A 26,241-nucleotide genomic window follows, 5' to 3' on the forward strand; every position below is an offset into this window, starting at 1 on the left:
ATGTCACTATTGCAATACCGACTTGTTAATGGTTCCTGAGCTTGTTTGTATAATATAGGCCATATTAGGGGACGTAGGGGGGGAATCCCAAAGTATTATCAATCAGAATGTTAACTGAACCAGTAAATAGCTGTAAATACAGAATCTCCATCATTTAGCTGGAGTGACTGGTCGGATGAGTGAGATGGGATGTTGATCATCCTAAACATGAACAACAGCTTGTTTTGGAGTTCAAAAGAGCGATGAGCACTGCTCATCTCATGTGTTCATGTACATGTAGGTGGAGTTTTGTTCAAGACCTACTTCCAGGAAGAGCAGCCTGAAAAGACTCTAGATCTAACCCTCAGCAAGATATACAAAATCATTAATAAAAAATAAGCTGTTTAAGTCAACTGTCCATTACAGAATATAAACACCCAAGATATCAGACACCATATTATATTTGGCTAAAGAGATGTAAAGATTTTCTACAGCGGGAAATGCTTCTACTAATAAAAGCAGCAGGAAGTGTTGGTGGAGAGACGGCTGATGCTCTCCTCTGAGGGCCAGGGCTCAGGCACGGTCGCTGTCTGATGACTGAGGAATAATATAATCGGCCATAAAGCTTTCTCTCTCGCTGCACTTCCTCTACAGACTTATGCCACAACCAGCCACTGAAAACAGTGGTATGCAGTGCTTCTGATTTGCTGTAAAGCTAAATAAAAGGAAAACATTTTTGGGAGAACTGTGCAATGTGGTGCAAAGTGTCCCTTTTAAAGTTTCCTACGGGCCTATGTTGGAAGACTATTGTCCTCTGTGATGGGAACACCTCCACAAATGAGGTACAGAACCAGAAGTGTTCAGACACATTTTTTGGCCACAGTTATTTGTCACCTTTCTGTGTTTTTGTGGACTAGCAGACGCTGCGAGGAGGGATGTTGATCATCTCTACCCCCAGGTTTATCACAACACTAGAGGGTTAGGGACTCTGAGTGTAAAGGGTTCTGTTATGGGATGGCAGGAAGGGTTAAGCTGTTTTGTCGAGAGAAATTATCTGACAGACTTGTAGGGCAGAAGGGTTGCAGTGGAGTGTTGGAGAGCGATGTGGAATATGTTACTATTATGGTCTGTCTGATGGTCACCAACAAACCAGTGTTAAATTTGTAATTCAAGCCAAGATTCAAGTCAATTAGTGAATTTGTATTTCCTGATTTTAAGTACACTTTGGAACAAGAAGCTTTCAGATTGAGTGTCTCAGTTTCAATACTGTCCAAAGAGACTCAATTCTTAGTCTCTTTGCAGTTGCAACAGTAAGTGGTATGCGACCCAAAGTCTTAATTTGCCAAACAAAAATGGCTCTTGTCAATGCCTGGGCCAAGTAATGGCTGATTTTTATATCTATTGACCTGCGGGGGGATGGATATGAAAAACAAAGCCATAAAATGTGAGAATCATGTTCGCTGGCTGTAATGTTGTACCATGTAGCCTGTGCTTATTGTATAATGTCCTCCATTTGTCATCTAGATATCAACAGATAAAAGCGCTCATGCAGAAAATTGAATGCAGAGGTGACAGAGGATTTCTAATTTCTCCGGACCACACTGACGTAACATTTCCAGATGTATCTTGAAACATCAGTGGTGCTCAACTCAGTCAGAAAGCCACTCTCTACATTTCGTATCACCAGTTAAAAATAAATAAAAGATGGTCTAGATATATCTAGATATATTATTTAACTATTATAAGTCCATCTAATGGCGATTTCATTTCAGAATGCATAAGCCACTTTATCTCAGTATCCGATTGCACTATGTTGACCATTCACGCTGCTCATTATTCTTATTTTTATATATATTTTATTTTATATTTAAATTGTTGTATTCTTAGATTGTTTAGTTCTTAGAAATAGTTAAAATTTTGTACTTTTACTTAATTTAAGATCTGTATATGTTTAGTGTTTTGCACCTCCCTGCCACAGTAAATTCCGTGTTTGTATAACATGCATGGCGAATAAACCGAATTCTGATTCTGATCTCTTTCTCTATATATCTCTCTATATATTCTCTCTCGTAATCTATCTAGAGTAAATACAATAATTCATTCTACAGACATGTAACCTTGTGTCAATGCAGGAATAATGACACAAGAATCTGCCTAAAAGGCTTCTACTTTTATGGGCCATATCTGTCATTAACTGTTAAGAAATCCTCAACTCTAACCAGTATTCACTTAAAGATCAAAGGATGAGTAGCACAAGTTGTTCCCTACTCTCGCTTCCCTTCACGAACACAGTTGAGGAACCAGCCTTCATTTGGACTTGGAGGGGATCCTTTCCGTGTTTTCTTAGACCTAATGATTACAATTTATAGTCATTTACTCTGTTTAATTAAATCGAATATCTAGAGGCCTTGAATACGAGTGGTGGTATTTAAGACTCCCAAGTCTCTGTAGACTCACTGATCGATCTGTTTGAGTTTTAAAAGAAGACAAATCGCTTATTAATTGGCCATTGTATTCCTGTAAGAGCAGGGGCCAGAGGCAGGCTGCCGTAAGAGCAGGGGCCAGAGGCAGGCTGCCGTAAGAGCAGGGGCCAGAGGCAGGCTGCCGTAAGAGCAGGGGCCAGAGGCAGGCTGCCGTAAGAGCAGGGGCCAGAGGCAGGCTGCTGTCCAGCCTGGCAGCTCTGGGAGTGAGCTGCATTCTGGGAGATCACCTGTGCTGCTGATTAAACTTGATGGCAGTTGAATGCGGATAATGGTCCGCAGTCTTTTGCTCTTGTTTTTTATTGCTGACATTTCAGCATGTGATAACGTGTTGATGATGGTAAATAACGTTTAACTATTGCTCTCCATACTGTGAGGATTTTATAAAATTTTCATTAAATTTAAAGTAGTACTGTAGTTCGTACTGTAGTAAATGAATTTGTGGGACACTGAAGCATACAGACCTCATCTGCAGATGGCAAGAAACGCTTCTCTTGGTTTCTGTCTCGTATTAGGCCAAGCCTACTTCAGTATACGGTTTATAAATATGCTATATTTTAGGAGAAAGTTCATACTTTATGAATTCACAACATGCTCTCCAGATACTGTGGCATTGAGCTTCTGTAGCCATGTCATCATTTTCCAGTCCCATCAGTCATCTTTCTTGTTTTTGACAGGGAAGTAACTCCTGCAGCTGCCTCCTGCTGCCAGGGGCAAATGCACACAAACTGACCTTCAAACACCGGCTCATCCTCTCACTCCAGCACTTTATCTCCCTTCTCCCCAGTCCTATCCCAGTCCCCTTTGGTGAAACTGTACAACAGGCCTTTTATATGGTGGGCACAAGAGGTGGGACCGCCACTATTAATCAGAGCAGTGTGCTGACGCTAAGAGAAAGTGCCGGGCTGGCCAGCATTCTGCAGTGGCTCCTGCCCCCCTAATTCATCATAGTTAGAATTTACAGTTCCTCACTGCTGTCGGAGAGGGAGGGGCTAGGTGCATCATCCTCCCATCAACCTCTGCCACTCACAGCCAGAAGATTGACTTCATCTCAGTCATCATTTGGGAAGGTTTTTGTTTTTTGGTCAGCTTGGCCCTTGTCTCTTGTGTAATCATAAAAAGGAAAATTGCCCATGGAGCCTAAATATGATAATGATGCTGTTCGTTTTATGATGGAATGGCAAACTCCCAAGCAGAACAATGGCTTGCTGTTTTCCACTCTGTGCTGTGAAAAAATGGAGTGAGTCTGTTGAGGGTGATTGCAATTAAGCCGATGTAGAAGATGAAGTCAGCTGTAATCAGGATAGGCTTCCTGTCAGTGGGCCACTTGGCTAACAATTTACCAAAGAAAACGGGATCAATCAACTAGATAACTAGAAGCCATGGTAAAGATGGTTGTCAATATCGAATGGGCCATTTACATAATCAACCTGTTATGTACATTTGCTAGATTTTTTTTCCAGACAGATGAGGGACAGAAATACCTTTCCTCTCATATTATTTCTTGTGATTTTGAGAGAGAACATTTAGAGACATATCAGTTCATGTCAGACATGTTCCATTACTTTGTACTCACTGTTTTTGTGTGGGTTTCCACAGATGTGACACATCTATCTAACATTAACTTTAGTCTCACACTGACAAATCCCCAGGAAGAGAGGTTGTTTCCATCATGCCAGTAATGATGTTGTGGGACAGTGACGAGGGTTTCTGGAAGACTGCAGTGTTGATGAAACTGAGAGAAAATCTGCTTACATTGTTGGCCTCCTCTAGTAGTGTAGTGCAGTAGACAAAAACAAGATGAAACCTTTTGCATTTCAACGTTTTTGTTGTAGTAATTGTTTTCCTATTGAAAGCACTTCCCATCAATATAATCCCAACTATCTCATTTCAGATAAATCATGGATGCACACTCCAGAGGCTCTGGCGAAGCATTACATCGGCTACAACGCCAAGGTACGTGTGAGGACAGCATCTCCTTCTGCTTTGAACGTCAACTTCATCAGTTTATAAGATCAGAGGTGCACACAGGAAGATCATGCACTCAGTTTCTGTTCATCAGAAGCTTCACCACAACCAGAATTACACGGTTCTTCGTTTGTATTTGAACACCCACCTGTTGTTGTTGTACGCTTTCCTGAAAATGGTTCAGTACCCAAGAGGTTCTTCAGAAAGGTATCTACCTTGCACGTCAGTCAAGAAAAATAACTAAACATTCTTTGTCAAAGAGTGGATGTCTTACGGCACAATAGATTTGACTGGAATGAAGCAGTGGATTTGTTTAGTCGTCTGGTTCAGTGAGAAGCTCTGTCAGGCCTTTTTTCTGCTCTGTTTCTCCAAAGACTCCCCTCTTATGTGGAGCAGAGTAGCTGTCAGCAGGCATCCAGCGCATCTGAGATGTCTTATTGAACTGAAGCGGAAAAAAGGCGAAAGCACAAGTCCAAACTGCCAGTTCTCTTGCCGCTCTGATTCTGGTGTCGCACAGTGGAGGGAGGAATAGATTTACTCTTGATGGCTCTGCTGGATATTAAAGTTTGTCAGGAGTTTTCAGACTTGGGACAAACAGGGGTTGAATATCAAAGGGAGAACATTTTGACAGGTGGATCAAGCTGCGGTGCTTGGATCCAGGGACAGGGACAGGAAGCTGAGTCAACAGTGGATGGTGCCCCGTATCCTAAGTGTGGGGTTTACTACCGGCGCCATAGAAACCTCCAAATAAACATGTTTTCTGTCTGAATTATTTTTTGTTGAGGACCATGCTCACTGGGAGAAAATGGATTCAACTCTCAGTGTAACGGCGGGTGGTATGCTACCTGTGCCAACACACGCCCAGTGATGGATGAGGCCATGCTGGATGAGCCCAGGCTGGGCAGCTGGTGGAAGCATTCCTGTCCCGGTCCAGTAAGAGGCGGTGGTCAGGAACCAGACAGTCCTCCTCGGCCACGCGGCCATCACCACCACATCAGTCACGTCTCAGCCTGGTTCACACGCGTCCTTGAGTACGGCCAGCGTTTGTCACTGGGCTGCGATGCGCTGACACATTTGAATCTGGGTTTCATCCATCTTGCAGTTCCATTGATGGAGACACAAAGTGGCTGTTCTGGTGTTGTTTTCCTGACGTAGTCATAGCCAACTTCATGGCAGCTCAAATTGCCTCTGTTGGTTTTCAGTCATCAGGGTCCTAGCAAGGCTTAATTCAGGTGAATGATTAATCAGTTTAAATATTCTTCCCTTGGCTGTATTGCACCCTGCTAATGTTGAAATTTGCTACAAAAACATCACACATTTTATGAATCTATTTTTCCGTGCAAAACGGTTGCTTTGACAGATGTGGTATGAAAACGGTCATCAAGGTTGATGCTGAAGTAAACCTTTACAACCAATCGAGCGCAGCGTATTTAACCCTGCTGGTATATATTTAACCAATCTTGATCATTGTTGATTCTTGATACGTAACAGCTGTTATTTTAGGAAGAGCGACTGGGAGGCAGAGGGCAGGCGCTGTAGCCATAGTTTATGTTCTAAACACATAGAGTCCTTCTAAAGCCTAAAGGTTAATGGCTCCATCTGTTGGATAGCAGCAGTAGAGCAGTGGTTTAGAGGGCAGAGCACAGTGTGTGTTGAGGCGAAATGGATGTTTTTGTGTGCACCATGTTTTAAAAACTTCTCAGGGATGTTGAATATGTGAAGGTCGAGTTTGTTTTAGTTTTGTGGGATGGGGGGGGGGTCATGTTGCTGTCAACATGGCATTTTAGGAGTAACATAGCAAAAGGAGCTCTATTTGGAAATGTTTTACATTTTTGCTGGACTAACAAGTATTTCAAGGTCTCTTTTTAAGGAGTCCATAACAAAGTCAAACTGAAGTTGTTTTTACTGGTTTATGTTCAGTACATGTTGTCCGTTTGTACACTGTTCCCTTTTTGTTCTTTATCAGTGACACATTTGCCCTCTTCTAGTTCCTTGGAAACACCGAAGTTGACCAACCAAAAGGAACTGAGGTTGTGAAGGATGCAGTGAGAAAGCTGAAGGTAGGATCATGAAGAGCAGGGTCCTGAAGGCCCAGACCACTAGTCAACATACTTCTCGTTTGAATTGGTTTGTAAACACAAACTTGAACTTAAACTATACAATTATTTCATCATAATTAGAATGTTTGAAACATGAATTTCTGAATATCTTAGTATTGTTATTACCCCCATTTGCTTTAAAGAAGGCAACCCCTAACCCTAGACAAAAGACCCTATCCCCTAACCCTAGACAATATACCCTATCCCCTAACCCTAGACAAAAGACCCTATCCCCTAACCCTAGACAAAAGACCCTATCCCCTAACCCTAGACAAAAGACCCTATCCCCTAACCCTAGACAATATACCCTATCCCCTAACCCTAGACAATATACCCTATCCCCTAACCCTAGACAAAAGACCAATTAAAGACCGGTTAGAATCTGTTTTCCTTTTGTTTAAGTACAATGTGTTGATATACATGTTTGTTGTAGGAATATAGTACTGTAGGGATATAACATGCTTTGTGATGAGCCATTACATGGAAATCTGGCCTCCATCCCACTGTGCCGGATGACATCACATGATAGCGAGACAAGCTTGCTTCATCTGTCGGCTGAGTCTGCTGTCAGCCTGTGAAGAGCCTTAATGTGTTGAAACGAGGGAGTTCAGACTGCTTCACTTCTCACTGATCCCATCTGCTGCTCTGTTTAGCTGCTCTTCTGTTTGCATGTTGGCCTGCTCGCTCTCTTCCTCTGCCAACACTTGGATGGTGAGGGTGCTTGAAGGGGAAACCTGTTTTCAGAGCCTGAACTCCTTTTTGTTGCTTTAGAATTTGTGAGTTCTTTTTGTGGTTTGGCCGCTTGAAAAATTGGCCACATTTGTTTTCCTCAGCAACTTATCCTTAAAGTGTACATCCTTTTTTTTTTTTTTTTACACACAGCCAGCTGACTGGAACATTTCAACAGCAACATTTTCAGGAAAACTTATAAAAAGGGCCTCAATAATTTTTTTTGTGTTTGCTCTGACCTTACTTACAAAGAATGAAGACGTTTGGTGAAATGTCCCCCATGAATATTACATTCTACCTCATTTTTTATTTTAAGTAAGCCTAATCCTGAAATGAAGTTAAATATCATCCACCAATCAAAGTACTTATTCCAGAAATAATCATCTGTCCTGGTTTCCACCTTCACAAATCCCTCCAGAGTTCAGCGTCACATCCTCTGTGCACACAGAGCTCCCAGTCACACTTCTACCAGACTTCACCTCCTTTCCCTTCTTTATTCGTTCAGGGCCTGTACTCCACTTGGTTATTAACTTATAGGTTGTTGTCCAAAAACATGCGTTTTGGCCTGTGAAGGTAGCCTAATGTTCACATTTTAATTGAACAAAAAAAAATGATCAGTGAGATGATTGATTTTAATGGCTCGAATCCATTAAGATTTATGCAACCATTTGTGTCCAGACATATTAGTCAATGAGGACATTTGAGATTAACCAGGTGTATATAGTGTCTCTACATTTTTTATATGGATAATGTGCTTCACTTGATGAAATATTGCTTATTTCTTCTCCTTTCAGTTTCAAAGGCATATCAAGAAATCAGAGGGACAGAAGACTCCTAAAGTGGAACTGCAAATCTCCATATATGGAGTGAAGATATTAGACCCCAAGACAAAAGTAAGTCTCCCTGCACGACCAGCTGTCGCCCACAAACGTATCCCACATGAACCCCCTACTAGACTTGATGAGAAACCCTCACCTGGTGTATAACAGGAGAGCTGGACAGTGGAGAACAACTAAAACATCAACCTTCTGACCACGGTGTCTTAAGACCACGTCCCACGTGTGTTCCTTCTCTCTAGGATGTGCAGTACAACTGTCAGCTGCATAGAATCTCCTTCTGCGCCGATGACAAGACTGACAAGAGAATATTCACCTTCATCTGCAAAGATTCTGAATCCAACAAACACCTCTGCTATGTGTTTGACAGTGAGAAATGTGTAAGGAATATACAGGCTTAAAATGCGCATTAACTAATATCCATAAGGGCAATGGGTGTGAAAGAACTTAATCTGTAGAGATTAGACTGAGGTACATCTTCACCTGCTTACTGAATTCATGAATGTAATGTCGTACTGAGTTCATTTACTGTAGATCCCTTTATCCAAAGCAACCTGCAGGAGAGATTTGAACCTGCTACTTCTTGATATGCTGTCAAATGCTACTGGGCTATACCTTACCTTACTGTACAATCTACCTGCATTAAATCTGGTTGATATGGTTTTGGGATAAAGTTAGTTTATAGATGCTTCCTTTTTTGCTACAATTGTCTCATTAATTTCTGTTTCTTCACGGTACCTATATGTGGTTGTTCTCAGACAGCAGTGTGTTAACTGTGTCTGTGTTTCCTGTGTGTTTACCGTGTCTGTGTTAACTGTGTCTGTGTTTCAGGCAGAGGAGATAACCCTCACTATAGGCCAGGCGTTCGACCTGGCCTACAAGAAGTTCCTGGAGTCTGGCGGCAAGGATGTGGAGACGCGGAAACAGATAGGGACCTTGCAGAAGAGGGTGAGCCTCATGTATAGACATGTGACGTCCCTATAGTTTGTATCTGTTCTGTAGCAGGGAGTAGACACGGCCTGGTGCCCGCCAGGGGCCGAGGTCCTCTTGTCCAACAGGGGGGGGTGTTGAGCTCACTGAGTTTCAGTGCTGAAGTACACTGCTCTCAGCACTTGTAGTCTAGGCTACGTCGTCATTTGGGTAACTGATACAGACAGTGTGTATATACAGTATATATTATTACATATTGTGATCATCATCATATATATTATGATGATTATTATTATTATTATTATCATAACATCTATCATACATCTGTAAGTGTCAGCACTTATTGAAGTAGAACCATTTTCAACTAACACTTGGTGCTCATGAACTAAGGAAAATTTGCACACACCTGATTTCCTTAAGAATATGAAAACAATCTCCCATATCCACTCAGAATCCTGTGTTCGTTGTTGTGGTTTCAGATTCAAGAACTGGAAACGGAGAACTCTGATCTGAAGACTCAGCTTCAGGACCTGGAGGAGCAGCTGAAGATCTCTCCTGTTCCCCCGGTGAGACGCCAGGCCGCCTAGCCGCCAAGCCGCCTGGTGCAGCGAGCCATCCTGTCATCAGGGACTACTTACTGTGGAAGGATCTCTAGCTCACTGTTCTGTGGTTGCTATCAAGTGATTGGTTTGATTGACAGTCAGGTGATGTCTTGCACAGAAGATGCATCTTTACTTTTAACATTTGATGTTGTCACACACCCACTTGGATTATCAGTCAATAACCTCCTTGATAGCACCCAACAGTACCAGGATCAGGGGACCGTCTGTAACTACCGGCTGGCCGGAACATTTTCTTTTCTTCTTTCCTTCCTTCCTTCTTTTTTCCTTTTCACTTTTCCTCCTCTGATCTCTTCTCAGCTGCTTCACATAAACTCGACTAACGAGGCGTTCATGTTGCAAAGGCCCTCGTCTCTGTTCTGGTGCCACAACCTGACGTCCTTCTCCTGTGTGGAGATCTCCTCAGTGACTCTCACACCTATGAGCTCACCAGAGTCCAACCTGTCAGCCGGGCTCCTAACCCCTCCACCTGCTAAACCTGCTCTCCCTCCTGCCAAGCCTGCTGATGGTCACAGCATCCCACGGCCTCGTGTAAACACACCTCTCTGTCTCTGTCTGTCTCTCACTCTCTCTCTCTGTCTCTCTCTCTCTCCCACTCTCTCACTCACTCTCTTACTCACTCACTCACTGTCTGATTTCTGTCTGTCTCTCTCTTTGGACTGCTTTGTCTAGAACCAATTTGTTTAACAACAGAACGATGAGCTCTGTATTGCATCCATGCTACCAAAAGAACAGTTACACTGTTTGCAAAACGTGCATGAAAGGGAGCAACAACAATAACAACAGATTTATTCCAGGCTGTTTGTATTAAACAGGGAGGCAGCCTCAACATGAAACCCCAGTCTACAGACGTCTTTGACATGGTGCCATTCTCTGCTGTGACCCCCCTGGTGCCCATACCAGCCAGCAATGGCACCCCCCCCCCTCCACCCACCACATCCCCACCGGATATAAGTGAGTGTTCACACTACTCAACTACTAATACGGGGAAGCTTTGTGACAGGTGCAAAACTAACTTGATTTAATTGAACCATACGTGTCAGCAAAAGACATGAAATGTTGTGATTTGGCACTTTGACATGCTTCAAAACACTTTCCTGACATGTCAGACCAAAACACCACAACATTTTCATTAGTTTGCTGGCAGTGACAGCTTTACCTTGTTCTTTTATTAACTTGGCGTTATCACAACTTCTTACAGTGTCTTGGTACTCCTGCATTCACAGTAAAACTCTTAACTTTGACCTGAAAGTAAACACAAAGATGCTCCTCTCTCAGGGAAAGACCTGTTTGGAGCCGAGCCGTTCGATCCCTTCACCTGCGGCTCTGCAGACTTCCCTCCAGACATCCAGTCCCAGCTGGACGAGATGCAGGTGACTGCATGTCTGAACCATCTTAGGGCCTTTATGATGGACTCATATAAGGGAGCAACAGTTGTACCAAGTTTTAATACTAGTACTTGTTGTTTTGGATTAAGGTTCTGGATATAACAAAGTGAACTGTAGTCAAAGTACACTTGATATTTACACACAGTTGGAAATGGAAAGGTTTTTTCACTTCACAGATTTTATTTTTACACATATTGTTCTGTTTAATTTCAATATTTTGCCGAAAGGAGACAATGTTGTTCTAGCATGTTACTTCTCCAAAACTCTTCTCTCTTCTTCCTGCTGCCTGTAGTTCTGTTTTAACAATCTCCTTCCATCTCTCTTCCCCCCCCCCCCCCTGCCTACAGCGCCAGCGATGGTTTGTACTTTCACTCTATTTCAAACCTCTTGGCTGTCGTCATAACAGGAACTGTGATTACACTTGCATGCAGTGTTGCGTTTCTGTGTGGATCAGCGAGGTCTGAGTGCATCCAGAACCTTCCTCTACTCCATCTTTGCCTCACCTCCCTCCATCACTCCCACTCGGTTGACCCGGAAATACTGTCATATAACTGTGGGAGAGTGAGGACAGCGGGGAACGAGGGACTAAGGAGGTTGTTGCAGTATTGGGAAGATTAGTCCTCTGTCGCCATGTCAGGTGCTGATTAGCTCATGCCAATCGGAAACAAAACGCAAAAGGAAAATATTGTCACATTATTAAGAAGCTCAAAGCTTGCGTGAACCTTCTTAGGCTTTGTGTACCCTTTCGTTCCACCATCAGATGGTCCACCTGCATGTTTGTGTATTGGTGGCATGTTCAGATCCAGACTACTATCATCTCTCAACTGTACGCTTGGTAATATTTCAGATTTAAAAGTTTTTATTTCCCGTTTTAGCATGTGTCACCTCAGTGCAGGCGTGGGTCACCCCAGTGCAGGCGTGGGTCACCCCAGTGCAGGCGTGGGTCACCCCAGTGCAGGCGTGGGTCACCCCAGTGCAGGCGTGGGTCACCCCAGTGCGGGTCACCACAGTGCAGGTGTGGGGTCACCCCAGTGCGGGTCACCACAGTGCAGGTTGGTGCTTGACAGCCTGCTGTGCTTGTGTTTCAGGAGGGGTTCACAATGGGACTGACCCTTGAGGGGACAGTCTTCTCTCTGGACCCGCTGGGAAGCCGCTGCTGAGGCCAAGACGCTGTCTTTTACTTCACTTTTAGCTTGTTTTTACGGAGAAAAAAAAGTGCCAAAATTTGGTCTAATACTTTACAGTCAAGATGCCAATGTTCCTATCTTGAGGTTTTTATGTATTTGAATTTGGTTTTAGAAACAAATCTGAGGTATATTAAAATCTGATATAGAAAAAGCACTATTTTTGTAAGAACTCAAACTGAAGGATTAGTTTGTAGACCCTTTGCTTGTACTGGCATTGAAGGATGTAAATAGTACAGTATGTCCCATGGTACAGTCTGTGGCTGAATTTTCATATGGTACAGTTTAATGTGTAGATATGCACCACTTTAGATTGAGGTCGATATCATTTATTTGTATGTGCGACATGATTCCCTAACATAACCTCACAAGACATATACATGTAGTTGGTCTTGTATTAACACTCATATGCCAAACTGAGCTGGATGTTTAACATATTTTCTTTTAACTCTTTCTTTTTACACGTGTATTTAGTTGATTTGTAATGAATTTGTATGGATTGTTTTGACTGGACATTAAATAGTTTCACTTGTCTGGCTAAAGGTCTTAACAGGTGAAGAGCCATCTCAGTATGTCTGACCATGTCTTTACTTTCATATTATATCATCCTTGCACCAGAAAGCACTTTTGAAATCCTGTCCATATACAGTACATACTATATACTACTATTTTGTTTGCAAATATGACTTTGCTGTTACGGTTATTAAAGAAAACATACTGCATACTAGATGCCATTGTCAGAGAGATTCTTTGTTGTCCCTTATCTTGTCACCGCTGCTGATGTGTGTAGTGACTGCAGGTGACAAAGTGAGGTGAGTGAACCATCGAAAGTGATCTATGGCAGATGGCCTCCAATGAAACTGATTAGGAGTAGCTGATAACTAAAGGTAAATATTCTGAAATAACGGTGAGAATGATTGTTTTCATATATATTTTGTATTATGTTATTTTCTTATATTGTAGAATTTTATATTTGGGAAGGGCATTGGCAAGGAAAAGATTTTACAATTCTTGTAAAAGTAAATTCAAAGTATTTCAAGCAAGTAAAACAAATGAGACCGATACCAATTCTTAAGAATGATTTTAGATAAATTGAATTGGAAAAGACAACTAAAGTGACGTAACTTTTACAGTATTCTAAAACTGAGCCGTTTGGAAAAATTATTTTACATCTTTATGTATTTTCAAAGCACCCACGAGAACCTTCACTTGACTTCATGTGCAAATTATATACACAGAGGATGTGTCATTTCAACGACATGCCTTAAGCTAAAATAAGACCCTGGCTTTTCCTTAATCAATATGACAAAAACGTCCGGGGATGAACAAGCGTTTGTTTAATGTGTTGCATAGCAAAGATACATGAAGCACACAAGATGTCTAAATGCTGTTATAGGAAGATGGGCAGGAAGGGGCTGACATGCACAGGAACATAACACACGCTGTGTTAAAGGCACCGATTAGAAAATAAAAGAAGTAATTATATCCAACTGAAATGATCAAAAAGACGATTGCCACACGTGGTTCATGTGACACTGACTTCATGAGTCCATCAGTGACAAACATCTTTATTGACATCCCCAGACACCTGGTCCCTAGCTGTGTGCAGTGCACTTACAAAACAGCACCCGTGGAGGATTCACATGATCGGATCCCAATTTTGGAAGCGAGGTAGCGAACACTACAGACACAGCTGGTGGAACTTTAATCTTTTGATTCAACAGTCAGTACAGAGTTGGGATAAGTGAATACAGGAATCGGTCATATCAAAATGATCAGGATAAGAATGATAATTATGCCATAAAAAGCATTTTCAATTCATGTCCACACTAGCACCATAACTTGTATTTTTATATTTAAAACACTTTGTATACAAAGAAAAGCAAACAATGTAAGAAGTAAAATATGCTATTGTAAAATTCTGGTGGAATGATGTCATCTTACAAACAGCAGTTAATGACTAACATTTAAGTATTCGTACGCTCAAACCATTTGGCAGTAATTGTCCTAATCAAAGCTTACATCAGTGGATCAGGTTATATTGTACCTAACCATGGGGTGTCTTGCGCCTGCTTAGTGGTAGTGTGTCATGTTCCTCTATCAAGAATGCAAGCAAAGGAATGTTGTTGAGTTCTTTTTAATATGTCAAACTTTGTTGCCACCAAACATTCATCTTACTTCCACTGGGGGTAACAACAAACCAGGTAGGAGGTCTTGAACATGATTGGAAAGGCACAATAAATATCTTGCCACGGGCCTGAACTCCGCAGGGATTTATGTACAAGGGGGCTGATCGGATCAGCTGTCAGTTCAAGAGTCTCAGGATCCTCTTCCATGCATCTGTCTCACTGGTGTTTACTCTTTTTCTTTCGTTGTTGCATTTATACGAAGCACACTGGAGCGATATCGATGCCAAACTCCTGGTCTGAGCCACCAATGTCCACAGGGGCAATATCCACTATGGGAAGTCTTGCTGTTTTCTGTGTCCTGTACTCAAACACGGTCTTGCCCCATTTGCCGTTGGATTGCTGTGAAGACAAATACAATAGTTATATAAAGTAGTTAATAGTTAGATAAAGAAATATCCAACCCAAACACCAACCCTGACCAGATGACAGCCCTGACCAGATGACAGCCCTGACCAGATGACAGCCCTTACCGAGCAGCTGTCTTCCAGCACCGTGTATCTGAAGCGGTTGTTTCCCTCGGCCCTGAGCTCCAGGTCGTTGGAGGCTTTGAGGACGATGGCTTTCTTGAGGTCGGCGGCCTTGTCGTCCTTGTAGGCCACCGTGTTTCTGCAGTGGTACGTGATGGTCTGGGACGCCTCTTTGGAGAGCAGGCGGATGAAGGTCATCTGGACTGAGACGGAGTTGGCAGGCTGGTCTTTGTTCCCGTAGGTGAACTGGAAGGTCAAAGTTAAAGTGACCGTCAGTAGATGTTACCACTCATCTGCTCCTGAGACCTATGGAGGGGCACGTGACTAGTGTAGTTACAACGTTAAAAACGGCTCCTGAATCCATATGCTCCTGCAAAGGTCTGGTATTCTGCCCTCCTACGATTCCATTTAATGTAACGTCGTGTTTGTCCGTGCCCCCCTGACCCCCAGTATAACCAGACTGTTTGGTTCATCTGAATGTTCTTACCTGTGTCCCGCGGTTGATGTCGGCTCCAAACCACACAGGCTTGTTCTTGGAGGCGCTCCACCAGACCTTTCGAGGGACACTGTCAGGGTTGGCAGAGATGCACGTCTCTCCTGTCTCCATGTTGCAGGTCACTTTGATGGCGTCCTCAGCGCTGCCCTGGTTGGGGTCCACCCAGTACTCACCTTCAAACACAACGCTCAAGGATTAGACATGAAAAATCGTGAACCTCCCACAGTTTTGAAAGAATGTGAAACTTTAGTCTTGTGTTTTGTAAAGGAACACACGGTGAAAATAACCAGTTTTTTGAAATATTTTCGAAATATTTTTTCAATCATTCAAAACTTTTTTTTACACACACAGTGAAAGGAATAGTGACAAAATCTACACTCTTTCAGCTTCTGACGTGACGCCATAGTAGCCTCCTGACAGGAGTGTGAGGAGAGGGCCTGAGTGCCAGCAGCAACTTACAGGAATGCTAATCCCATGTTTCAGATGCTCCTACGAACCTGTCCACTAGTGTCCATTAACTCAATCAACAATCACCAAATGACACAGCCAGTAGAGTGAGGGTGTGAGGAGAGGGGTCAGCAGGCTGGCTCACCGCTCTTCTTCAGGGGGTAGCACTGCTTCAGGTCGGCGCAGGTCCTGGCCGGGTGTTTCCTGCTGCCGTCGGGGCTCCGCATGCTGTCGATCTGGCTGCTCAGAGCCTTGAGCGTGGCCTGGACCCCCGGGTCGGCCTGGAACGCCTCCGAAGAGTTGCTGTTGGGCAGGGCCTCGTCCTCGCTGAACTCTGGAGGGGGAGGGGGGCCCATGTCGTAATCCTGGGGGCCTCCGAACAGGTCGTCCATGGCGGCGGTGGGGGGGCCAGGGGAACCAGGGAGGCCGGGGGGGCCTGACTCTCCAGGGGGACCCTGGGAGCACAGCAAGCAGAAACATTAGTTTTGTTGCGTTTACAAAGTTTATGAGTAATGCAACAGTTCACTTTTTATTTGTAAACCTGGAACTTTGATATTTGTATGTATAGTGTTGTTGTCTGTCTGATGATAATCTCAGTTTTCATCTCTCATCATCTCTCACAGCACATTCCAAAGTGTTTTATATTGGTTCATCTTGTGAGTACAAACGAATAATTTAACACCTGGAGGGTTCTTTTTAATACTTTGTAACCACTGTGCACCACTTCCCAGGGTGGATTTGCTCTGTATGTGATGTAAGTGACATGGTCATGGTTCAGGTAAGTGAGCGTATTGGCGGTATGCTCGTACCTCTGGTCCTATGTCTCCACTGATCCCCCGTGTGCCTGGAGGCCCCATGGGGCCTGGCTGGCCAATGTACCCTTCCTTTCCTGGGGGGCCCACTGGTCCTGGGGGGCCCTAGTTCAGTACAACACAATTTCAGAGGCACAGCTTGTCAGGTTAGCCACGGATATTAGTACAACATTTGTATTTTGTTGTTTCTGTTTTTGCCATTGAACAACATACAGTATATCTGCTCCTTATTTTACTATTTGAAGTTTAAAGCATGAAATATGATTTCAGCAGCAGACGTACTCTCTGGCCACTCGGTCCGATGATCCCTGAGGCTCCCTGTTCCCCCGTCGTGCCCTGAGAGAGATGGAGGTGTTAGCATGAGGACAGCTGGGAGGAGCGTGCGCCAGCTGCACAGTGTGACAGTCTTGGTGTATCAGACTTACTGGAGGTCCTGGAAGCCCCTGCAGGCCTGTGAACCCCCGGTGACCCTTCTGCCCTCTCTCTCCGTGGTCTCCTAGATCTCCTTTATCCCCTCTGGGGCCTTGTGGTCCCTGCAGGTAAACGGCAAACAGCACTTCAGGGGCCGTCCGACAGAGTAAGGAAGCCATGATGGGTATGTGTTTGTCAAACAAGCCAGCAGAGGCTCAAACACAGCGGGTCTGCAGTAATGGCCACAGCGTTGTCAGAAGTGGGGATGGAGTCATGATTGAAAGTGGTTTGAGACTGTTGCAGTGTGTGGTGACTTCCTAACGGCCGTTGTGGTGAGGTTAGTGATGTGTGGTGCTCATGTCGGTACCGTTAGGCCTCTCTTGCCCGCGGACCCTGGTGGACCCAGCGGCCCTCTGGAACCCTGAACACACAGGAGGAGAAGTCAGACTGGACTTCCTGCTACAGGACGACTCAGTACAGGACACCATTACGAAAAACAAACATGCATGGATAATCAGTGAAAATGCAGCATTTGATCATGTGATATTTGATATACGTACAGCATCTCCTCTCTTCCCAGAGCCTCCTTGAGCACCGACTGGGCCGGGGGAGCCGGGGGGTCCTGATGTGCCCACCAGACCCTCGGGGCCTGAGTCCCCTCGCTCTCCCTGCAGCACGCACAGCCCACAGTGTTTACTGGGATCAGTGGTCAAGATTAATAGATATTGTCTACTTATGGAAGATGATATTGTGCTCTCACCCTGATGCCTATGACTCCACCCTTGCCCGGTGGTCCGTCTGATCCAGCTGGGCCCTGATGGAACACAACATTTACTGATGTACTTGTTCATGTATCATGTTACTGATGACCCTTAACTGATGTATTCTGCATTTAAGTCTGAAATAAATATTTAGTGAGCTGTAACTTTGTTCCAAAAGTGGGCAAATCAGAGCAAGTGCTAGTTCAAATGTAACATATTACAACCAGTTGCTATGCGTGTCAGTCCTTAACGTGTACTGTATTGATTCTCTCTGGAGACATGGCATTCACACCATGTCTTGGTGATCTGAACTAAAAGCACAGGTGTGAGAGGACGTACGTTAGGACCGGGGTCTCCTCGGGGGCCGTTGGCTCCTGGAGAGCCCAGCGGACCAGGGGGGCCCTTGTCTCCCTGGGGACCAGACGAGCCCTGCTTCCCTGGAGGACCCTGGGAGAACGCCAACCCAGTGAGTTACAGTATACAGATGCTTTATATGAATGTTGTTTCATATTGACGTGTAATTATATCTGAGTTATGAACAAGAATATTATATCTTAAATGGAATTAACGCCAAACTATTTCGGGTTAGAAGCAGGACTGCTACTGTACTCTCATTTGACAGTTACGTACATCTGTTCACAATACATTAAACTTTATTCATCCTATAAAGAATGTGCTGGTTTCATGTCTCCATACCGCTGGTCCTGGAAGTCCAAGCATGCCCCGCTCTCCCCTCTGCCCAGGGAGGCCCACAATGCCTCTCTGTCCTGTCGTTCCTGCTGGACCTGGAGGTCCGTCCGGGCCCTGTGGAACAAACAGCATCTCACCAGAGAGCACTGGAACATTCACCCAGGTGATGCCAGTTCTCAGGGTTTGTCTTGACAATTTGGTATGTGGTTCAGTTCTCCTTTCAAGATTCAAAGATACAAAGGCTTTTATTTCAGGGTCATTTTGTGTTTGAACTGTTCTGTCATTTTGGATCAGCATCCATAAAACCATAAAGTAGACAATATTCAATTGATGTTCCTTCCACATTTTATATCTGGAATACAAATAGTGTCCTCCTTGACCACTTGTTCTGATCAAACTGAAGTATTGCGATGCCTGAGGACATCTGGTTATCTTACCGTGGGTCCATCCTCCCCTGAGTCTCCTTTGTCTCCCAGGCTGCCAGTAGGACCTGGAGGGCCTCTCTCTCCCTGTCTGCCCGGGGGACCATTGTCTCCACGGAGACCAGCTGGGCCCTCCTTCCCTGGGAGACCCAGTGGTCCCGGCTCCCCCACAGGACCCTGGCAGAGACGGCACAGGTTAACCTCTGACCCCAACTCTGTATGTGGGGTCCTCACAGTCAAACCCAGTCATATCTAGACTCCTGGGGTGTTTTAGATGTGAAATATGAGATCCTGTGGACTTAGTGGTTCTTCTGATTGTCTTGATAGAGGGGGCGTGTTTACCGTGGAGCCTGGGGGGCCAACTCTGCCTGCAGATCCAGGGAAACCGGTAGGGCCCTAGCAAGAGAGGAATGAGAAGATACACAGTTTAGAGCCTGGACTCATCCAACTAAGTGCATTGACTTGCTAGTCAGATAAAATATGTTAAAGTCACAAAAATACTTACTGACGCTCCCTGGGTCCCTCTGCCACCCTTCAGCCCTGCCACACCAATAGGCCCCTGTGGAACACATAACATTCATTATAAAGTAACTATTTAGTATATTCATTCAGTTCTCCCTCCCCCCAATGGATGTCTTGTTGTAGTTATACGCAGATGTTCAATATGTTTTGTGCAGATGTTTAATGATATCCGTGACTCACGAGAGGTCCCTGAGAGCCAGCCAAGCCCTGCGGTCCAGGAGACCCTGCGTCCCCTTTCTGACCGGGCTCTCCCGGCGGGCCTTTCACTCCAGGCTGCCCGTCAGGACCCTGCATGGGGCAACAGAAACACCTAGCATTAAGGCTAGCACTGCATATACACTTATCATGAAGGCTAGCACTGCATATACACTTATCATGAAGGCTAGCACTACATATACACCTAGCATGAAGGCTAGCACTACATATACACCTAGCATGAAGGCTAGCACTACATATCCACCTAGCATGAAGGCTAGCACTATATAAACACCTAGCATGAAGGCTAGCACTGCGTATACACCTAGCATGAAGGCTAGCACTACATATCCACCTAGCATGAAGGCTAGCACTACATATCCACCTAGCATGAAGGCTAGCACTATATAAACACCTAGCATGAAGGCTAGCACTGCGTATACACCTAGCATGAAGGCTAGCACTACATATCCACCTAGCATGAAGGCTAGCACTACATATCCACCTAGCATGAAGGCTAGCACTATATAAACACCTAGCATGAAGGCTAGCACTGCGTATACACCTAGCATGAAGGCTAGCACTGCATATACACTTATCATGAAGGCTAGCACTACATATACACCTAGCATGAAGGCTAGCACTACATATCCACCTAGCATGAAGGCTAGCACTATATAAACACCTAGCATGAAGGCTAGCACTGCGTATACACCTAGCATGAATGCTTTTTATGAACAAGAATTTCCCAAGACCATGAGGATCAACTGATGTCTAACTTGACAGTGCCATTAAAGAACTCATGGCTCATGACAGAACTTACAGGCGCTCCAGAAAATCCGACTGCTCCAATTGGTCCAGGGTCACCTCTCCCTCCCTAAAGGAACGGAACATCAGATTATCTGTGTAAATTTGACCAAAGTAATACATAGCATGTTGAGTTGAAATGAAAAACCTGAGTGGACCTACAGGAACTCCTCTAGATCCAGCAGGCCCAGATGGACCTTTAGGTCCAGGTTCTCCCTGCAGGGGAAGAAACATCGACAACGTTGTGTCACAGCAAGCAATGACTTACACCTACTTTTCATGTCACGTCCGGTATGATAAATGATACCTAGCTTCTGTAACTAGGTACCCTCCAAAACTGTATTTCTTTACCTTTTCTCCGCTGGGTCCGCTGGGTCCTGGAGGGCCTAGGGGCCCTGGAAGACCCTGTTGTAGGAAAAAGCATGGATTAGGAAATACATTTATCACTGTGGCCTGGTGCCATGAATACAGCAGACAATGCTTTTGTCTGATAGGACATGCTTTATACAAAACTCCCTCCTACAATAACTCATCTGTAGCTCTACAGTCCCACAATGCAGAGAGCCTCACTTGTGTACAACATGTTCCATATGAAGTAAAAAATAAATGGTTTCCAAAGATTGAATAGCTTAAGAATAGTTCCTTCTGTATTGTTTTGGAAAAACATTTTTGTAAAACAACAATGCTAATGCTCTTATTTGGTTGATGGTATAACACGGTGAAGAGTATTCTGCTCATTTGTGATTTACTGCTGTATATGTCTGTCACAGAGCTTGTGTACTAATTTTATTTTATATATTCAGTATATGAATTCCACGCACCCTTGCACCATCGTTTCCAGGGGTTCCTTCAGATCCTTTCTCACCAATCGCCCCCTGGGGGTTTAGAAATGCTAGTTAACAGTAGTTCAACAAGACAAAGCAACCTCTTGCAACATAATCTCCTGTTCAAAATGGTGTAAGGCCTAGTATAGCCCAAAATAATGACAATATATGCACAAAGACGAAGTTCTTTCATGTTTTAATAATGTGCTTGTCATTAAAGGCAAGTTTTGAGGAAGCCACTATTAGAGGAAGTGTTTGATGAGAGGTAGATAGTGCTGGATGAGGATGGGAGCACAAACACCTACCCTGTCCCCCTTGGGCCCTGGAGGCCCAGAGATGCCCCTCTCTCCGGGCATGCCCTGCAGCCCCGGGGGACCCAGGTCTCCCACTGCTCCAGAAGGACCTGGGCTGCCCTTCAGAGGGAAAACAACCAAACAAATTGAAATTGGATAATATTTTTTCACTTAGAAATGCAAAATATTACAAAAAATATAAAACTATAGAAGACATGTACAGGATGAGCTCTGCCAGATCTTCCACAAGTGACAAGGTGATTGATCGTACCTTTGGCCCATCAGGACCTGGTGCTCCTGGGATCCCCTTCGGGCCTTGCAGGCCAGTGGGTCCCAGTTCCCCCCTCTCCCCTGGAATACCACGCTCGCCCTGCGCTCAACACAACATGCTGTCAGTCACACACCCAAAATATAACTGAGTAAACCACAGATCCAAATCTTTGTCAATCAGACCAACTTACTCTTGGTCCAATTTGACCGACGGCACCACCCTCTCCTGGAATCCCCTGAGAGGAAACAGGAAGAGTTTCATATCAGTACTGAAAAGCAGAATTCACTGCAGACACATAATGCAGACTAATACAGCTCTGTTCCAATCCCATTTTCTGTTACTTCACATGGCATCAAGGAAAGCCATAACTGTAGACATGCACATCATGTCCTCCAAACTCACCAGATCACCTGGTTTCCCCGGCTCTCCAGGAGGTCCTGGTTGTCCAGGTAAACCCTAAAAACACAAACGGCTCAGGTCAGAATTCCTCAAGATTAAGTTTGAATGTTTCTTCTTTGTCCTCTCATTTTTCGAAACAATGGATCTGTGTGATACACACCTGGAAGCCGTTCACTCCAGGGGGTCCCTGTTCGCCTCTCTCCCCAGCAACACCCTTTGAATAGGAGGAAAAAACAAAGTTAGTTTTTGTTTGTATACGTGTTTTAAAAAACGATATTCATTTTCAATCAGTTGTGATGTATCATAGTAATGAACAACGTTGCAGTAACGTCTTAAACAAAGTGGGAGGGACTTACTGCAGGGCCAGCGGGGCCAGCAGGGCCAACTTCCCCATCTTTCCCAGGAGGACCCTGGGAAATGAAGGCATCATTACTCATCAGTACAGCACAAACCACAAGCCTGTCATGCAGTCTCCGTGTTTACAAGGTAGTTCCCCCACCGAGTGTCCCAGGAGAGCTGAACGTGGCGTTCAGTCCTCCCTGTGAAGCCCACTCACCCTCTGACCTGCTACTCCTGCTGACCCTTGCTCTCCTGCCTTGCCAGGGTCTCCCTGCAGGGTTTCACAAACACAAAATAAAGGTGTAGCATTCGAAAAATTACTTCCAGAAACGCAAAACACTGTACAGCGGATTATTCATGGCCTGATAAAATCGTATTGGGTTGCCGTTCAAAAATTGTTAACAGCAAAGACTGAGAGTTTTATAACGAAGTGGTCTCACGTTGAAGCCCTTTGGCCCCGGCACTCCCATGGTCCCTGCTGGGCCCCGGCCCCCGATGGACCCCGCTGGCCCTGGCCGGCCGTCCTCCCCGGGAGCCCCCTGCCCAGGACACACACAGATGCCAGGCTCACCACTGAACTTCCCACCGTGATCTCACCTTCATGGGATCTTCGATGGAAAGGACATGGAGGATCGTGATGTTTTATAACCCGACCTACCAGAGGTCCTGGCTTCCCCTCAGCCCCTTGGACTCCGGGAGTTCCGGTCAGGCCCTGGAATGAAAGAAAAACAGGAAGTCACTGAGGGAATTCGCATGAGCTGGCATGTTGGCTGAAGTCATGTGGTTCTGGAAGTGAATGTTTTGGAGATAACGAGAGTCTGAAAGCAAATAGTCTCTGTTACCCTTGCTCCAGGAAGACCCGGTTCTCCGGTTCTGCCGGGGTCTCCTCCAGAACCTTTGGGACCAGGTAGACCAGATGTTCCACGATCTCCGACAGCACCCTTCAAGCAAACGTGCAGCTTGTTAGACAACGGTACACTCTGACTATGAGAGAACCCTCAAAGACTCTGAAAATACTGTCAGAACTGTGCACTTCTAATCCTTTAATTATTTTGAGGTACTTTCTTCTACATACACTATGTATTGCTTTGGATAAAAACTTTTGTTCAATTCATTAAATGTTATATTAATGAATAAAATGTCAAATGTACCTTGGGACCAGGCAATCCATCAGCGCCAGGGAATCCTCTATTCCCAGGAGCACCCTGTAAAACACAACACACTTAAAACACTGCATAGCAAGTGGTTAATAAAGGGAAATAACCATTAAGCACACACGTCATACTGTTTGAAATGCGCTGTGCATAGGGATATGTCGAGGAGTCAGGTGGCTGAGCGGTTAGGGAGTCGGACTAGTAATCTGAAGGTTGCCAGTTCGATTCCCGGCCGTGCAAAATGACGTTGTGTCCTTGGGCAAGGCACTTCACCCTACTTGATTCGGGGGGAATGTCCCTGTACTTACTGTAAGTCGCTCTGGATAAGAGCGTCTGCTAAATGACTAAATGTAAATATGTCACATGCATAGGTAATCATATCCCATTTAGCTCAATAACTCAATAATCAATCAAAACAAATGATCTGAACATCCTAATCCCTATAACTATTTATTACATGTTGGATGGATTCCAAAGACAACATTTACAGACTACAGCTGAGATGGACCAGGATCCACACAGCCCTGTGACTCACCCGCTCTCCAACTGGACCCAAGGGCCCGATGGAGCCAGAGTCTCCACGGGGACCTCGCTTCCCCTCCTCGCCCTGGGGCCCGATTACACCCTGCGAACCAGGAGGCCCCTAGGAGAACCACAATCACCACCACACAGGGTTAGAGAACCACAATCACCACCACACAGGGTTAGAGAACCACAGTCACCACCACACAGGGTTAGAGAACCACAGTCACCACCACACAGGGTTAGAGAACCACAATCAGCACCACTCAGGGTTAGAGAACCACAATCAGCACCACTCAGGGTTAGAGAACCACAATCAGCATCACTCAGGGTTAGAGAACCACAATCAGCATCACTCAGGGTTAGAGAACCACAATCAGCACCACACAGGGTTAGAGAACCACAATCACCACCACAGGGTTAGAGAACCACAATCAGCACCACACAGGGTTAGAGAACCACAATCAGCACCACACAGAGTTAGAGAACCACAATCACCACCACAGGGTTAGAGAACCACAATCAGCACCACACAGGGTTAGAGAACCACACATTCACCACCACACATTCACCACCACAGGGTTAAACAGACACATATCTTCTGAATTGCAACAATGTTAATATATGTAGCTAGAACAATATACTCCAACATTCAGATTCAAATACAGAAAGGACCATAGGCATTCTCTTGTATTAATATCATGTGTGCTTACTGGTTCGCCTTTGGGTCCAAAATCTCCTTTGAACCCTGGGATTCCCACATCTCCCTGGATAAGACACAGGAAGAAACAGATAAACATCCCTGGGTTACATGGGTGTTAATTCAACCAGGTGTCTTACAGGAAGAGAGAGCTACGTTACCAGTTGTCCTTTGATACCCGGCTGTCCGGTGCTGCCCTGGGGTCCTGGAGGACCTGCCGGGCCAAGATGGCCGCCCAATCCCTGGGGGCCAACGTTACCCTGCAGACAACATTCAGCGTCCAGGTCATGGTTCATATTCACCATTGTTGTTAAGACCACATTGAGGCTGTTTCCATCCTGGCATCTTGTGGTAGTAAAATACTTCATTACAGGTGTATTAATGTTTCACGTACCACTGGCCCTTTGCTGCCTGTACCTCCATCTGTCCCTGTGGGGCCCTGCAATGGAAATAGCACAATATTAGACACAACGTCATTACGTTGAAGACGTTTGTGAGTGCGTACATGCATGCTCTGTGTGTGAGTATGGCATCAACACGCCGATATATGAACAGTATCAGACACGATGCACTATGTAGATAAAGTATGAGTAGGGATAGAGTATGTACGTACACACTGTGTGTGTGTGTGTGTGTGTGTGTGTGTGTACAAGTGAGTTTGGTGTGTGTTAGTTTGGTATCAAGACATTAACACTCACTCTGATCCCAACTGGTCCAGATTGGCCCAGGTGCCCTGTCTCCCCTCTCTGTCCCTGGGGCCCCTCCGGACCCCTGACCCCAGTGGGGCCTGCCTGACCCTGGGGACGGGACAGAAAACAGTCTCAGTATCTAAATCCTCTGGTCCCTGACTAGGATGTTTGCATGGTGCCACTCCACTTCATAGCTGGAGGGCTGTATAACAGGGACAGTAATCAGGTGATGTCTGGAGGGCTGTATAACAGGGACAGTAATCAGGTGATGTCTGGAGGGCTGTATAACAGGGACAGTAATCAGGTGATGGCTGGAGGGCTGTATAACAGGGACAGTAATCAGGTGATGGCTGGAGGGCTGTATAACAGGGACAGTAATCAGGTGATGGCTGGAGGGCTGTATAACAGGGACAGTAATCAGGTGATGGCTGGAGGGCTGTATAACAGGGACAGTAATCAGGTGATGGCTGGAGGGCTGTATAACAGGGACAGTAATCAGGTGATGGCTGGAGGGCTGTATAACAGGGACAGTAATCAGGTGATGGCTGGAGGGCTGTATAACAGGGACAGTAATCAGGTGATGGCTGGAGGGCTGTATAACAGGGACAGTAATCAGGT

At 45.0% G+C, this 26,241-nt stretch overlaps 2 protein-coding genes across 6 annotated transcripts in view; one reads left to right on the plus strand and one right to left on the minus strand.

The window, feature by feature from the left end:
- gulp1a (GULP PTB domain containing engulfment adaptor 1a) overlaps window positions 1–12,942 on the plus strand; it is a 48,013-nt gene extending 35,071 nt beyond the window's left edge. For 2 of the 5 annotated variants that reach the window (XM_062456337.1, XM_062456336.1), the window contains exons 3-9: window positions 4,354–4,415; window positions 6,416–6,487; window positions 8,050–8,148; window positions 8,334–8,471; window positions 8,923–9,039; window positions 9,501–9,587; window positions 9,942–10,432. In XM_062456337.1, the coding sequence (XP_062312321.1) occupies window positions 4,354–4,415; window positions 6,416–6,487; window positions 8,050–8,148; window positions 8,334–8,471; window positions 8,923–9,039; window positions 9,501–9,587; window positions 9,942–10,313 (947 nt within the window). In that variant the 3' untranslated portion in view covers window positions 10,314–10,432. The other 3 variants (XM_062456340.1, XM_062456338.1, XM_062456339.1) reach the window with 3 other exon arrangements.
- Window positions 12,943–13,533: 591 nt separating this feature from the next.
- The window catches only part of col5a2a (collagen, type V, alpha 2a), a 33,407-nt gene continuing 20,699 nt past the window's right edge, over window positions 13,534–26,241 (minus strand). Inside the window, exons 19-54 of the mRNA XM_062456335.1 lie at window positions 25,633–25,731; window positions 25,329–25,373; window positions 25,096–25,194; window positions 24,948–25,001; window positions 24,248–24,355; window positions 23,710–23,763; window positions 23,401–23,499; window positions 23,217–23,270; window positions 22,999–23,097; window positions 22,776–22,829; window positions 22,576–22,629; window positions 22,380–22,433; window positions 22,223–22,276; window positions 22,011–22,055; window positions 21,821–21,919; window positions 21,562–21,669; window positions 21,254–21,307; window positions 20,784–20,837; window positions 20,595–20,648; window positions 20,449–20,502; window positions 19,611–19,718; window positions 19,414–19,467; window positions 19,251–19,304; window positions 18,924–19,085; window positions 18,493–18,600; window positions 18,136–18,243; window positions 17,796–17,849; window positions 17,596–17,703; window positions 17,403–17,456; window positions 17,050–17,157; window positions 16,907–16,960; window positions 16,622–16,729; window positions 15,958–16,267; window positions 15,357–15,538; window positions 14,873–15,115; window positions 13,534–14,741 (exon numbers count right to left, since the gene is read on the minus strand). Of these exons, the coding sequence (XP_062312319.1) occupies window positions 14,595–14,741; window positions 14,873–15,115; window positions 15,357–15,538; window positions 15,958–16,267; window positions 16,622–16,729; window positions 16,907–16,960; window positions 17,050–17,157; window positions 17,403–17,456; window positions 17,596–17,703; window positions 17,796–17,849; window positions 18,136–18,243; window positions 18,493–18,600; window positions 18,924–19,085; window positions 19,251–19,304; window positions 19,414–19,467; window positions 19,611–19,718; window positions 20,449–20,502; window positions 20,595–20,648; window positions 20,784–20,837; window positions 21,254–21,307; window positions 21,562–21,669; window positions 21,821–21,919; window positions 22,011–22,055; window positions 22,223–22,276; window positions 22,380–22,433; window positions 22,576–22,629; window positions 22,776–22,829; window positions 22,999–23,097; window positions 23,217–23,270; window positions 23,401–23,499; window positions 23,710–23,763; window positions 24,248–24,355; window positions 24,948–25,001; window positions 25,096–25,194; window positions 25,329–25,373; window positions 25,633–25,731 (3,357 nt within the window). The 3' untranslated portion in view covers window positions 13,534–14,594. The remainder of the gene's footprint in view (window positions 14,742–14,872; window positions 15,116–15,356; window positions 15,539–15,957; window positions 16,268–16,621; window positions 16,730–16,906; window positions 16,961–17,049; window positions 17,158–17,402; window positions 17,457–17,595; window positions 17,704–17,795; window positions 17,850–18,135; window positions 18,244–18,492; window positions 18,601–18,923; window positions 19,086–19,250; window positions 19,305–19,413; window positions 19,468–19,610; window positions 19,719–20,448; window positions 20,503–20,594; window positions 20,649–20,783; window positions 20,838–21,253; window positions 21,308–21,561; window positions 21,670–21,820; window positions 21,920–22,010; window positions 22,056–22,222; window positions 22,277–22,379; window positions 22,434–22,575; window positions 22,630–22,775; window positions 22,830–22,998; window positions 23,098–23,216; window positions 23,271–23,400; window positions 23,500–23,709; window positions 23,764–24,247; window positions 24,356–24,947; window positions 25,002–25,095; window positions 25,195–25,328; window positions 25,374–25,632; window positions 25,732–26,241) is intronic.

This window comes from Osmerus eperlanus, chromosome 3 (assembly GCF_963692335.1).
Source record: "Osmerus eperlanus chromosome 3, fOsmEpe2.1, whole genome shotgun sequence".
NCBI lineage: Eukaryota > Metazoa > Chordata > Actinopteri > Osmeriformes > Osmeridae > Osmerus > Osmerus eperlanus.